Source organism: Adelges cooleyi, unplaced genomic scaffold (assembly GCF_023614345.1).
Source record: "Adelges cooleyi isolate 19-005CV unplaced genomic scaffold, UGA_ACOO_1.1 ACOO_flye_CR_arks_rails_tigmint_CR_PRNA_2, whole genome shotgun sequence".
Taxonomy (NCBI): Eukaryota; Metazoa; Arthropoda; class Insecta; order Hemiptera; family Adelgidae; genus Adelges; species Adelges cooleyi.
The window spans coordinates 8646831-8662660 of record NW_026095860.1 but is presented as its reverse complement, the minus strand read 5'-3'; the positions used below and the strand labels follow the sequence as shown (position 1 = coordinate 8662660).

The 15830-nt window shown below is 27.5% G+C and overlaps 1 protein-coding gene across 3 annotated transcripts; it reads right to left on the bottom strand.

Moving 5' to 3' along the window:
- Positions 1–1025: 1025 nt before the first annotated feature.
- LOC126833880 (TATA-binding protein-associated factor 172) lies at positions 1026–15732 on the bottom strand. Of its 3 annotated transcripts, none has more exons than XM_050565446.1 (33): positions 15545–15732; positions 13241–13314; positions 12756–13000; positions 12550–12693; positions 12238–12374; positions 11737–11922; positions 11237–11395; positions 11032–11167; positions 10823–10959; positions 10498–10763; positions 10187–10415; positions 9944–10099; positions 9522–9648; positions 9112–9455; positions 7930–8093; positions 7755–7872; positions 7560–7688; positions 6863–6919; positions 5921–6025; positions 5684–5843; positions 4250–4356; positions 3881–4148; positions 3447–3820; positions 3221–3366; positions 2802–3151; positions 2639–2739; positions 2402–2533; positions 2173–2321; positions 1985–2110; positions 1743–1905; positions 1541–1677; positions 1397–1478; positions 1026–1302 (listed from the first exon to the last, which is right to left on the bottom strand). In XM_050565446.1, the coding sequence occupies exons 2-33, from the start codon at positions 13249–13251 to the stop codon at positions 1132–1134; spliced, it is 5316 nt and encodes a 1771-aa protein (XP_050421403.1). In that variant the 5' UTR covers positions 13252–13314; positions 15545–15732; the 3' UTR covers positions 1026–1131. The 3 variants fall into 3 exon arrangements, with proteins under 3 accessions (XP_050421403.1, XP_050421404.1, XP_050421405.1); XM_050565447.1 differs by having other exon boundaries at positions 15663–15681; XM_050565448.1 differs by lacking the exon at positions 15545–15732 and adding an exon at positions 15282–15300.
- Between the last annotated feature and the right edge of the window lie 98 nt (positions 15733–15830).

The following is a 15830-nucleotide window of genomic DNA, read 5'->3' as shown; positions in this document are numbered from 1 at the left end:
AGTATTAAATATTATAACAAGTAAACTTATAATTATAATCAAAGTAGGATAAAAACCAAATTTAAATATACTTAATACAAATTTATAAAATATTTAATACAGATAAAAAAATTATTAATACTTAGTATTTATCATTTGATGCAATAGATTTGAGCAATAAAGGAGATTTTTTATCAGTTGTAACCATAGATATATATAGAAATTTTTATAGGTCTATGGTTGTAACCACTTGGGTTTCATTTCTAAAACCGTGGTTACCTATAGCCGATTGAGAGTCCAGATCATAACGTCCAATGTCTAGGTATCTATGACAATAAGTGATATCACAGTATAGATTATAGAAACTGTACAAAATAAACTGATGTGATCTGATGGAACACAAAATATACACACCATAAGTGAAAATAAGAAAAAAATAATTATTGTTTGAAATCGGGACGTCGATTAAAAGTCGGTACATTTTACTGTCCCGATTTGATCACCATATTTAGCGGGACACCTGCTTGAATATCGGTACTGTCCCGCCAAAATCGGGACGTCTGGTCACACTAGTATACACTGAAAATTTGTATTATCTTTGTTAACATTCATGTCTCTGTCTGGGTCCGGGGATAGAATAGACCCATAGTATTCCCTGCTAGTCGTAGAAGGCGACAAAAAGGGACTGAGGAAGGGCAGCAGCTTTCTCAGTACTGGATGCAAGTAGAGACCTAGATGGTCGGTATAGTTTCATACCAGAAAGCCGTAGGCGGGAATGACAGTCATTTTGACGACTACGGTACTGCGATGTGGAAGGAAACGGGAAACCACCACATAATATATTCCCTAGTATCCGCAGCATGAATTGCCTCAATGTAAAAGGATATGTAGACGGTAAAACTGGAAGAGGATGACCAAGAATGGAATACTTTCACAGATTATGAAGGACATGGAAATTGGTAGTTATCGAGATCTAAAGGAGCTGAGTTTTAACAGAGAAGCTTGGAGAGCTGCGGCCAACCAATTGAGAGATTGAAGACCGAAAAAAAAAACATTCATAATACATATATTTTATGTTTGTGAATACAATTTAATGACTTCATGATACCACATATTATGTATAAAAAAAAAGTTAGGGGTTGAAAAATTCTTTCAGTTATTCAATGTTTGGACAAAACTATTAATATCATATTCTTCTTCATAAATTTTAGTATCCCATAATTCTGGTAAATTTTCAAGTACAGATTTGATTGAGTTACTCGACAAACTGGTAGGTTTATTCTTATCCTTGGGCGATCTATCCAATGAAAACAAATCTAGTAGCTGTAAAAAATGGCATAAATGTGCATATTATACACCATGATTAAATAGGTCATTTTAGGAGGACTCCGCAGGTACTCTAGTTTTTTTAAATTACTTTGTCTGTTCCCATTGTTTGTAGACTAGAATTTTCAGAAGTTATTACTGTATTGGCAGTTTTCAATTTAAATTTTTGAAAGCTAAAACATTATAACATAATATAGAATATAATAAACATTGTAATTATTATTATTTTAGTTACTTCATAATTTTTTCTTCCAACGTTGATCTGGTTATTAAACGGTATACATTGACTACTTTCTTTTGACCTATTCTATGAGCACGATCCATTGCTTGAAGATCTCTCATAGGACTCCAGTCATGTTCAACAAATATAACCTGATTACATCATAAATAGTAGTAATACTTTACAAATAATAAAATGATAATGTTGTAGTAATTACTGTATCTGCTCCAGTTAAATTAAGTCCTAAGCCACCAACTTGGGTAGTCATAATAAGTAAGTCTATAGATGGATCAGTATTAAAGCGATTGACAAGCGAGTATCTTTGAGAAACGGGTACACTGCCATCCAAACGAAGGTAACAAACACTTGGCAAATGGACTCTAAAATAGTACATTCTATAACTGTCTAAATACTCATCAACATATATATATATATAAAAACACAGATATGTATCCTTACTTAAAGAGATCATTTTCAATAATATCTAACATGGCTTTAAGTTGACAAAATATTAATGCTCTATGTTGATTTATTACAGGTTCATCACTACTAGCTAATCCAATGCCACAATCCAATAAAAGTTGCCTATATTTGAATAAAACAAAAACAATCATACAAATTGAGTTTTAAATAAATATGGTACATACTTTAAAGCAGGTAATTTTGCAGCGTGTTGAATGTCTGTTAAAGTAGAGTTTGCTTTTTTAATTTGTTCAATTATTACAGAATACTGTGGATGTTGTGGAGTAAGCACTAATTTTGGATGATTACATACATTTTGTAAATAACGTAAAGCCTGTAATAATTTAGTTTAATAATTATTAAATAATCCAAACATTGAGTTACACTCATAAGTAAATGATTAACTAATGTTACCTGTAACATGTTATTTTTGTTAGTAGAATGAGAAGCATCATCTGTTGTTTCTGATACTTGTTTATGAATATGTGTTTTTGAAAAATCTTCATAAAGCTGTTGTTGGACAGAACTTAGATCACAATAATAATCCTGTAATTACAACATAGAAATTAAATTATATTTTACATAAATAATATAATAAAGCTACGTTATTCGAATTGTCCAAAATTAAAGGATTTAAATCCTTTATATTACCTGAGTAATTTTTGGAGGTAGATCACTCAAAACATCTTCTTTCATTCTACGCAAAACAAATGGTAACACTTGACGATGTAATGCTTCCATTGCTAAAACTCCTACAAAATAAGTTTAATAGTTTTATTATAAATTAAAATTAAAAGTTTGCATTATAAATTACCAGCTTCTTGTTCTTTAGAAGAACATTTTGCATCTCTACTAGCTAAAATTGGTTTACTGTACTTCGCAGCAAATTGTTTTTCAGTGCCCAAAAATCCAGGCATTAAAAAATCAAATAATGACCATAATTCCAAAACGCTATTTTGTATTGGTGTACCAGATAAAACAAGACGGTGATTTGCTTTTACTTGTTTAATGGCCAGACTAGCTTTTGTCTTTCCATTTTTTATAACATGACATTCATCTAATATACAGTAATTGAACTGTATTTTACTAAAGAACTCTATATCCTTACGTACAATATCATAAGATACAACAAATAAATTGTATTCATCTGCAAGCACTTGTAATCTATTTAATTTAAAAAAATCAAGATTTATTACATTTAATTATTTGATAAAAATAACATTATCATTTTACTTCTGTCTTTCTAAAGGCAATCCAGAGTATTGCAATGGTTTTAAAATGTCACTGGGTATAAATTTTTCTATTTCGTAAATCCAATGACCAAGCAGTGTAGGAGGACATACTACTATTGATGGTAAAAGAACTGGGGAGAGGGTTTTCTAAACAATATATATAATATATATTTTTTACAAACACAAATTTTAAATCAGCAATATAAATTATAAATAATTGTTCTTACCGTATATTTTTGTTTCTTGATATAATGGTCGCTTGCTAATATACACAATGACTGTATTGTTTTTCCCAAACCCATGTCATCACATAAAATTCCATGTAATTTATACTTATTCAAAAAAGCCAGCCAGTTTACTCCAGTCTGTTGATAAGACCTTAATTTTGCATTTATGACAATTGGAACTTGAAAATCTTCAATTTGATTAGGATTAAAAAGTTGATCCAAAAATTGACGTTGCGACTGTATTAATTTATTCATACTGTCACTCAAATTTGGTGGGATAGGTACAGCACCATCTAGTGGCATCAATTGAATAAGAGTGGCAAAACATTGGGATGCTAATTTACGCACACATTCAACTTGATCACTTAAACGACCTATAATAAAATATAAGATGATACATAAATTACATAATATAATATTAATCTTACAATTACCTAATATTGGTATCATTAATAATACAATATATGGAACAATATCAAATTGCAATTTGTCAACAACACAAGCAACTGCTTCAATAGCTCCTTTTCTTAAAACATCATTATCAGCCGCATCAAGAAGAGGTAAAATATCTTTAATAACAGCTGTCATGGTAAATACAGCATCCAAATCAAGAGATGAAGCTATACAACGAGCAGCCATGTGCCTGATAGCTGAGTATGGATTCATAAGAAGTTTTGTAAAAAAAGGTAACAATTCCAAGAGCTAGACAATTTTTTTTAATTTTAATAAGTAAGTCGTTATTTACATATCAATAATTAATTTCTAATAATATTAAGTTTGTACACTATACAGTACAAATTTACCTTTTGAGTATAACATTTGTGCATTTTTGAACATGATACTTCATACACTTGTAAGTTTCTAACAAGTTCTTGTGCTGCATCATCATTATTTTTTAATACACTTGTATCTAAAATTATGTAAAAAATTAAGTATCAAAGATACAAACAATTTGGTAGTTTAGACAAGTCTTATTTTATAACTACTACTCATTGATGGGCAAAAATCTATGTATAAAGTTTTTAAGAATAAAACGTCTAACCTAAAATGTATAAAATAATTTATAAGCATACTCGTCAACTTTGTATACCTTAAGTTTAAGAAAATGTAATTTTAAACTAACAGAATTAAAATTTATCTATAAAAAATAAAAAAATAAAGAGAAAATGTTGGTTCTTAGAATACATAATACATTTGTAGTTAAATAATAAATAATTTTTATTAAAAATTAGGATTTTTAAAGTTTTGAATCCTATCAACATACATATATTACTATACATAAATCATAATGCATATTCTAACGTTAGATTAATTACAATGTCAACAAATATATGAAAAGCTTTAAAAAGGAAGTACACGACCATTCATTGAACCGAACCAATCGCATCGTAGGAGGCATTTGTTGGGAGATTTCCCCTTACCATATGATTGCCACCCAGTATTGCTCAATATTATTTTATATATATATTTTTCAAAATGGTACATTTTAGAAAAATACCAATTAGAGAATGCTAAAATTAATACTTCAGTAATTAATAATAATTAAGATGATACAATTTCTTCTTTAAGAAGATATTTACATTGAAGTGTGAAACATATTTAACTCAATAATAAAAAATATCCTCCTTGTACTTCCTTGCACAATTACCTTCATATGGATACCATCTCACAGCAAAATACCAGGTAACGAATACGTCGACAGAATAGCAAAAGATGCATCACGAAACAGGCCCCTATCAATCAAAGACATGCAATTATCAATTGACATTGCATTGACAAGGCAAGAGACTTTCAACAAGCTGTACCAGATTAATCCAACAATAACAAACACTAAAATATACTATAACATGTAGAGAAAAGATTAAACAACTCTAAGAAGAATACACATTGGACGCTCTTAAATTACCATCTCCAGCTCATCACCAAAGAACTACAACCTAAATTTAAAGCATGCTACTCAGATCTCACAATCAAAACATATCATTCTTGAATGTCATCACTGGTCAAAAGAAAGGAACATTTTTGGTGACACCACATTATCAACCAAAATTAAACCAAAATTATACCTAAATTATTTTATTATTTAAAAAAGATAAACATGTACAACAATTTTTAAATGTAAAATTAGTTTAAAATGTATTCCAAATAATTCATATTGTAAATAACTAACTTATGTCTGACTAATAGTCTAGATACTGAAGTCATAATAAAAAAAAAAAAATAATATATAAGCTTACTTGAATCATTAACAGAAAAATTCAAATCATGTATGCTGTCATACACTATTTCAGTAAGCCGAGGCAGTTTAGTTTCCAAATCCTTCCCAAAATGTAAACAAATAGTTTGCAAAGTATAAAATGCCCCTCTCCTTTGAATCCCATTCAACATTTTAGTATCCTATAAAAATATTAAAAAATACATGTTATATATATATATATTATATATAATGTTACTAAATTTAGCCATTAGTATACCTGACTTTCTTCACTAGGTAATATTTCAATTCTTATATCACATTGTGTTGGAGGTCTACCGGGACCTCTACTTCCGTTTCGCTTCATAAGTAACTTTTCAGCATTCTACATTTAAGTAACAATTAAACAGGGTTCCGTAACGTAACGAAATATAACGTTATAAACTCAATTATTTTGTTCACCAAAATTAAGTTCACAGAACATAACATAATATTAGGATATGTTCGGTGAACGTTATATATTTTTTGGTCTAAGAACGTTATAACTTTTTTTACTCCGAGAACGTTATACCGAAAAACGTTTTAAATTTATTTGTTCCGAGAACGTTATAACCAAGAACGTTATAACTTTTTTTACCCTGAGAACGCTATAACGAATAACGTTTTAAATTTTTTTGCTCCGAGAACGTTGTAACAATAACCGTTATGACTTTTTTTACCCCAAAACGTTATACCGAAAAACGTTTTAAATTGTTTTGGTCCGAGAACGTTACAACAAAAACCGTTATAACTTTTTTTACCCCGAGAACGTTATACTGAATTTTGCTATACAAATATAAGTTATTCGGTTAAATGTTCTCAGGGTGTATAACTATATAACAATATTTATAATGACGTTCTTGGAACAAATACATGACGTATAGGTAAAGATATAAATTTTCAATTTATATTTTATAATGTTCTCAGACCAAAACAATTTAAAACGTTTTTCGGTATAACGTTCTCGTAGTAAAAAAAATTATAAGGTTTTTTGTTAAAACGTTCTCGGAGCAAATAAATTTAGAACGTTATTCGGTATAACGTTCTCGGGGTAAAAAAAGTTATAACGTTATTCCTAGTTAACGTTCATGAACATAATTTTGAACTGAACGAATAAATAACGGTTAACGGAACCCTGCAATTAAATAACAATTTTTACTTATTAGAGAATTGTTATTTTTACCTGTTGTAGTTTTTGATGTGTAAGAATCAAATTATACTTTGTATTGTCATCAACACCCTACAAAAAAAAATTTTTTTTTACTATAGTATTTTTTAAATAATCCATACCTATTAATGATAATTAACATACCTAAAATGTACATGTACTGTGTAAATATCTAACAACTTTATTGTAAAAGTAATTATTGAGAATAAAGAAAGAAATGTCTTTATTTTCATAATAAATGCATATTCTTATCTAGACATATTTTGTCAAAAAGCGAAGGGAAAAAATGTAACTATTATTTTATAATTAAATCCTTCACATTTTTTTTTTCGACATAATAATTTTATATTAAATATATTATAGACAATAGATATCTAACGCTAATGTTATAATCAACAAGACTAATATACCATTATTTCTGGATATCATAGAAGTAAAATCTAGTTTAAAATACAAAAAAAGGAAAAATTGTCTTCTAGAAACCTAAGTAAAATTTTTTGATGAAAATTTAAAAAAAAAGCTTAACTTTGACTGTTAATTGATTTTGGATTTTAACATATCAGAAATCCAAAAACAGTGTATCTTTTTGGTGTTGTATTATATTTTTACATTTTTACAGCTTTATACTGTAAAAATTCAGACCTCCGAATTCCAATCATTAATGGGCACACACAATTCATACACAAAACCAATGTAAATAATTTTTACTTACTATTTTTGGCGTGAAGTCTGTGTCAACACACAGAAAAGAACATAAATTATTGGCTATCGTCGAGTTTGGACATAATGGCCGATTTACACAAAAATCCATAAGTATTGCCAAATGATCCGCAGATCTTTTCTAAATATAAAGTTCAAAGATTAACAGATAGCATAGATATAATAAAATATTCGTAATATTTTTAACCTGTATTATTTCATTTTGTTCTTTTTTTATGGACTCCATCAAAGGTTTGACAACAGGTCGTATTTTTTCAGGTAGACACTGAAGCATTGTTAATGCACCTGCTAGAGATGCTTTTGTTCTAAACAATTTATAAAAATTGAATTTAAAACATAAATACAGATTTGAAATTACATACGATAAAGTTAATGCAGCAAGATCTGCATTTATTTGCTTCTGTGTATAATACAATGAGAGTCTTCTTTCTTCCAGCTGTTGCATAATTTTTGGTCTATTTTTAAGTGAAGTTAATAAAACTGAATCTGGTGCAGTAAGCTGTTCAATTTGTTCCAAGGTTACAACCTTAAGAATATGTAAGATGTTAGTTAACATAATATATGTTCAATAGAAATCACTTATAACAACTATCAATTGTGCATTATTTAAAAAAAATGGTTTGATTTTTGTGTATTCAGGGGTGTTCTAAATACTCCCACTGCTGAATATTGACAAATTAAAGGAAGACAAGTAATTTTTGCTATTTTTTCTACAATAAATAAAAAATTATCTTTAATTAATTCATTTATTATTCAATTATTTATTTACAAAATTATGTTATTCATCATTTGTTTATCTATAAAACAATTCATAAATTAATAGAATGTTTATTCTGATTCCACAAAACATTATGCTCATTGTGTAAATATAAAACTGGGTTGAAATTAAACCCAAGATCACTCGACTTGATTTACATTTTTTATAAAAAATTATTTAATATAAATTAATAGATTTAAATTTTGACAAACATAGTTAACACATTTTTTATACCCCATAGTCAGTACTCATTATAAATATACAGATACCAAACAACCGTAAGGCCCAAAATAAAAACATTCGAGGTTTTCATTCATGAATTATAACTTTATGAAGAACTAAGCAGATATTACTAAATTTGTAGTAAAATAATTATGAATCATTTTCTAATAACATCCTGTAAACAATTTACTATTAATTGCTGCAATTTACTTTATAGGTAGAACAATACTTTACAACTGTTATAAATATTATTATCTATCACACTGTTATTGTTATATTTTGAGGAATTCTGGTTTATATAACTATAGTAGTAATGTTTACATGCAGCTGATAGATACTTAATGTTATAACAATATATCACAAATATTTTGTATAAAAATAATATTTTTTAGAGCTGGTCTGGACCAATTAACTTTGGTTTATAATAGAATGCATTAATGTTTAGACCATAAAAGTCAATTTGTAATATTCAGTATAATGTAACAAGCTATGTTGTTATAAGTTATTTTTATTATTTAAATAAAACAATTTTTTTTAAAAGTAAAAATGTTTTACTAATATTTACTTGGTTTAACTGAAGAGGTATAGGTAGCTTGTAATGTTTTAAAGATGAATGATAGTCGTTAGCATCTTGAATAAGCTTAGTCATGGAGTAGGACATTTCATCGTAATAAATCACTCGATTCATACATTCTGTAATTTTTTCTGTTAAAATTTTTGAAGCTGAGCTATCAATTTTTTGTTGTTTACTCCATTCTGATATAACTATAGATGCCATTCTTTGCTGCATAGCTACATTAGAATCTAAATGACCAATTAAAAGCTTTGTATAACACGCTACTGGAGATTCACTTTCATTTACGTAGCAAACATTGGGAGCCGGTTGAACTATGTAGCTAGATAACAAACCTATAATGATTAAAAATATATAAATATAAATAAATAATATATAAATAAAACGAAAATAATTCATACCTAACATTTCTGCCCCTAACTGTCTAGCTCTATTAGCATTTTTCTCCCGTTGTTCTACAGGAATTGCTTCACTCCCTCCTATGTAGTACTTAATATCTATACTTGATTCATTTATTTGATTCTCTACCTAGATTAAATAGAAGAAAAATAAATAAAGAAGTCTTGTCTAGAGGCTACGATTACATGGGTATTAAAAACCATGAGTACCAGTGTAAATAAGAAACCCTGGTTTTAACCCATGTAATTAAAAATACCCAGGCACCTAGGCATTAACTTATAATACCTGGGTAACAAACACTGGTACCAGAGTATTTGTTTTACTTGTTCAAAACCGTTACCCCTAGTTTTGTCAGAATGATTTCTCATTTCAAGAATTAATATTGATTGAGAAGCAATATTAAGTTAAAAAAAAAATGTATTACTTTCATAGGAGCTTCTGTAATATTTTGAATAATATTTGTTACATCATATGGTATTTTTTCAGATTGCATGGTCATTGCTAACCACAATCCAACAAATGGACAAACAGCATTTAAAACAGCTGTTAAAGTGCTATGAGTCAACAAATTAATCCAAACCTGCAAAAATATATATATATATTTTAATCAAAAATGTCTAATGCCAAACAAACATAATAAAAATATATAAATATTTTGTATGTATACCTCTTTTACTATATTTTGTATTTCCTCATCTGGCTCAATCATAGCTCTAAAAAAAATTAATCTCATAGCATCTTGAAGTAATTTTATATTCTCTGTGCTATCGGAATAAACTAGTTGTGGAGCTGACGTCAATGTTAATAAAGATTTCATTGTAGCTAAACGCACTTGAGTAGCATTGTGTGACAAAAATGACCAAAGACGAGGTAAAATGTGAAGAACCGGTTCGTTACTACAAAATTAATAATAATAATAAATAAATTATTCATTATTTAATTTTTTTAGTAATTTAATAAATCTTATAATTAACTTACATCAATAATTTTCCAGAAGGGTGGCTAAATAATGCAGCTAATAATGTCATAAAATTATTACAAGATGTTGTTAAATCATCTTGTACAGCTAACATTTTCCATATAATAGTGATTATTTCAGATGCCCACATCTGATTGTATTTAATTAAATTATCTACAATTGGTAATAAAGATGCTGCAGCCACAGCACTTACATCATCTACAGGGTCCATTAATGCTTTGGATATATAGGGGAATAATATGTGTAACATTTTTTCAATAAGATCCTAAGAGAACACATTATTTATAATATGTTTACATCAATTAAGAACAGGATGAAACTTACTTTTCTTACGACTAATATGTATTTTAATCCTAACAGACCACCGTGTCTAGTTGTCCAGTTAGCATGTTCTATGAGCTGTATAAGAACATTTATGACATTCATAATATTATCTTCAGACATCAGTTTAGCGATGAATCCTATAAATAATTACAAATTATACAGTTACATGTAGAAAAAATTATGCATACCTATATTAAAATAGTAAATACCTAATGCTTGAGCACAAGTCTCTCTCACGGGTGCTACTACTTGATCACCCAAAAAATCTCCAAAAGGATCCAAAGCCAAAACACATAATAATCTTAAACTCACGTCTTCTAACCATACTTGGTGATGAATTTCCATCTAAACAAAAATATTCACACATGAATAAGTATAAAACAAAATAATAATTGTATTTTTAGTAATTTATACTTGGTCTGAAGGTAAGTTTGCAGCTTTTCCAGCACCACGACCATGGTGTTTAATAATTTCACGAATAGCAGTAGCAGCTCCGTGTCGTATTTCCCATTTAGTATCAGCCAAATCATTAAGTAGCGGTTGAATAAATTCTTCAAAAGGCCAATCATTATTCTTTGACAAAAAAAAAAAACAATTTTATAGACACATTTACTAATAAACTGATATTTTTGAAAAATAAAAAAATAAACTTATAATTTCAATATTTAAGACCATAATTTTTATTTTCAAATATATTGAAAAAAATCTTTTTAAACACTATTTTTATAGTTCTTTGTATAAATGTAATACTGTTAAAACTAAAATAATGCATTGACAAATAAGAAAATAAAATTGTCATTAATAGTATAAGTCTTTTGTACACTTTTTTAATTTTTCTGTACTGTAAAGAAGAAGTAAGTATTTAATTTATATATTATTGACACAATTCTTGTTCAAGTTATGACGTCATTTACCTCATCATTAGATGCAGTCATTTTAATTTTTTTACATGTATCTGAGATTCCACTGTGACTACTATCTAAAGATATTGATCGGGTTAATTTATTATTGAGTTCACCGTGTCGAGTTTTTCTTCGTTCTCGATTTTCTTCTCTAGAACTTTTATTAAAGTCAGTATTTATAACATCACTCAATTGTCTCTGAAAAAAGTAAATACAAATAATGATATTTCATTTAATTAATCTATTGGAAACAATGTGTGTTCCATACGCAAGGAGACGTAATGTGCAGGAACGTAGTGAAGAAAAATGTCATAAATAATAACCTATCAAATCCAGTAATAATGTATATTGTGGAGTATTTATCCTTAGATAAGAAAAATTTGATGAAAATTAAATTAGTAGAAATGAGGAAGTTATTATGGGTTTAACAAGTTACCATAAAAAAATAGATATGGTAGATTAAAGAAATTAGAGGCCAAATAAACAATACAATTAATATCTAATGATACTTACTTTTAAATTGGTTGTACCAATTTTAGGGACAGGTGTTATCATGATATCCTCAGAGGTTATAATACTAGATCCTAAAATTTCTAGTCCTAGAGTTTTATTAATAATTTTTTGCTGGCTTTGAATTACTTTTTCTATATCTAAATAATTAAGAAAAACGTTAAAAATACTTATTACATATTACTAATGTTGAAGTCACCAACTAAATTTTTACAAGTAGAATTAATTTTCATATATTCAAAATATATTGTTACAAAGGCTAATTAAACGAAAATAAAATATACTTAAAATTCAAATTTGTATACATTAACTTACCATTATCATAAGTATTAGGTATTTGTTGTTCAGGATCGAGAGAATTTGTTAATGTAGAACTATTCATTATATTAGCTAAATCAAATGTATTGAACGATAGTTTGTTATTACTCCTTTTTTCATCTACTTCCAAATCATTGTATTCTGAAAATAAACAAATATTAATACACATCTTTAAATTGTGATTACTTCTAAAGGATACAAACCATATTTAGTTGATGGCAATCCACAAGGACACCATTGAGGAATTTGTAAAATAACAGCTTCGATAGCTTGCGATGCAGCTATTCGTGTATCCCATGATGAACTATACAAGTAAGTGGAGATACGTTCTAATAAAGGTTTTAGTTCATGAGGATGAAATCTTATAACTTGTCCTAGTTGATTTGCAGCTGTTTTTCTGGTGACTGAACTACTTGCCGATTCCAATAAAACAAAGAGTCTATCCAGCCTAAATAAAAATGTAATCGTCAAACTTAAAATAATAATTGGTAGAAAATATAGCAAAATAATTAACACTAGTATGTTATTAAGATGCCATTGTAACTGCCAACAAAGCATTATAGCAGACCATTTTATTTTGTCTTTATTTAGTAATTAACAAAACTAACAAAATTAACTATTTCAGGCATAACTTTACTATATTTATACAAAAAGCAGTCAAGATATATTCAATAAACATAAAAATTACCTTGATGCCATATTATATATTTAACATAAGTTTCCAAGGCTTGTATAAATATTTAAGTCTGTCTGAATTGGTATCTGCAATAAATTTAAAAATATAATATATTATTTATATTTTAATATCGTATATTTGTACATTTATAAATATGTATTTATAAATTATAAATTAGAACTTTATATTTAAAAAGCAATATCCATATTTATAAAAGTTTGAGATTTTAAAAGTAAATTAAACATGGAGTTTGCAAGTTTTCATGAATATTTGTGGTTTTATAAACATATATTATTTGTTACACGAATACACAAATTCATGTAACTGCTCTAGTATAAATTATATAATTTCTTTATACGTTTTTATAACATTATAACAATAGAATAATTAAGTATTATTTGAATATTTTTAATTAATTTTTATTAAAATCTGTATAATTATAGCTATAATTACAATTTTTGCTGTATTATAATTATAATTATAACAAGATTATTGCGGAACCGAGTCACTATTTCAAGGAGGGGCTTAACATTAAGACACAGGAGCCATGGGAAGCAAAATTACCTTGAGAGGTAGGCATTCTCATTTGCAAATAATACAAATAAAGGAATTTTAATATTTTTTACCCTGTCTTTTTTTTTTTTTTTTATAAAAAGCAGTTAACAATTATACAACAATTATATGCCGCCTGCATAAAGTTAGCATTTTCGTAATACCTCTGTTGTTATAATTGCGAATTGTATAATAAATACATTTATTTTTTTACCTAAGGTTACAAGCATTAATAAAATTAAATAATATTTTATTTTTTCTTTACTAGTTGAGTGACATAAGTAGAGAAAATATATTCATAAATTTTATTCTGACTTACTCAAATATTTGTTATTTTACTCTATTTCCTATTTAGTTCGCGATACATAATGTCTGGGAGAATGCGAGCAAATAAGTAGAAAATTTAAGTATATGTATAATACTTTGTAATTTATTGTGGAATTATACTAGTTAGGGAAATAGTAATAATTTTAAGGTTGTTATTAAGGGGCTTTGAAATACATACCATGGAGAATTATTTAGAAATCTAAGTGATATTAATTAAAATGGTAGTTCCCTTTCAGTTTTCTACGTCTCTGATTACATGCAGATATTGTGAGTAAAAGAGATTTTTGTAATATTTCCCTCTCTCCCCCCCCCCCCCCCGTAATATAAGCTTTAATTTTTATAGGTGTTTCAGTTATTCTAGCTTCAGATAGTCGAAATTTATAAAAAAAAACCTTTCTTATTGCCTTTAATGTATTTTGTTTTTACGAGGGTTGTTGTCTATCTTAGAGTATTCTAAGTAGTAGTGTACATTCAAATGAACTGTATCACTTCATTTAGTATATTAATTTACTTATTTCGGTAAATAAGCCATGTTTGAAAAAATATTAAAGATAAAAGTAAATAATAATAAAAAACCTTTATTAAACTTAGATAACTTGGTAATAATTTCAATACATATACATTTTGATAAAATACTTAATTGATAAATCATTTTTAGGTTGGCACATTTTATCATAATAGGACATAGTTAATTAATGTTAAACACAACGAAATATAACAAAAGCATCACACTATGTCAAATTCTAATTTAAAAATTTAACTACCTTCACAATATCATCTCATTTTCAATAATAATTTATATTATTAATCACAGTAAAATATGTTCACAAGTGAAATAATGATTTAGTTAAATGAATTTGATCACAAAGATTTTTCAAGATATACAGAACAAATTATATAATCAAACTAAGATATATCCATATATTAAGAATTTATTAAGCATTTTTTACAGCCTACAATTACAGCTTGTAGGTTAAAAATTTAGTAATAATAAAAACACAGTTTTAATATTATAAAGTTTACGAAACACTAATGTACATTAGTTATATGAAAAATAATTAACGAAACGTGTATAATATTTAAATTCAGTGATAAATGGGTCAAACCTGTTGTTATAAAATATTTTCTTTACTAAATATAAATTGACTGTTAACATAATGTGCTACCTACTTACTTTTGTAACTAAAAGGCAAGAATACATTAAAAAAAACAACATCAGTGCATTAATGTTGGTTTGAAATAACTATATATTATAATGTAAAATCTATAAATTAATTTAAGTTGGTAATTTATTACTGTGTTTAAACAATTATTAAGCACACCACTCAAAAGGTAATTAATTCACTCTAAATCAGTAAAAAAATAGTTATAGCAATAATTACATTCGGCTACCTACACATAAGGGTAGTTATTAAAACGAGTACGGGATTAAATTACCATAAGGATGTTAAAGAGTAAAACTGCGCATCCAGTCTACGTGTGCTCCAATATCACGTCCTTTAAAAACACAAGAATACCGATTAACTGCAAATTCATCACAGAAACGTATACACACGTTTGCAGAGACAAGAGCCATGTTGCAAGGATGGAAGTCACATTTATACTGGCGGCCATTTCGGTAGGGAACGCCGCTTTAACGACCGAATAATCACAGATTGACGCGTTTGGCAAATGACGAATCAGCTGTCTGCTGATAAACATGTGTTTTGTCTAGGTGGCTATA

What these genes read in the sequence shown, in the direction of transcription:
- LOC126833880 (XM_050565446.1), bottom strand. An exon ending in CTTGCTGCATTAACTTTATC is followed by an intron (nt 7,873 to 7,929) that starts GTATGTAATTTC and finishes TAAATTGTTTAG; the next exon opens with AACAAAAGCATCTCTAGCAG. An exon ending in TACCTCCAAAAATTACTCAG is followed by an intron (nt 2,534 to 2,638) that starts GTAATATAAAGG and finishes TTGTAATTACAG; the next exon opens with GATTATTATTGTGATCTAAG.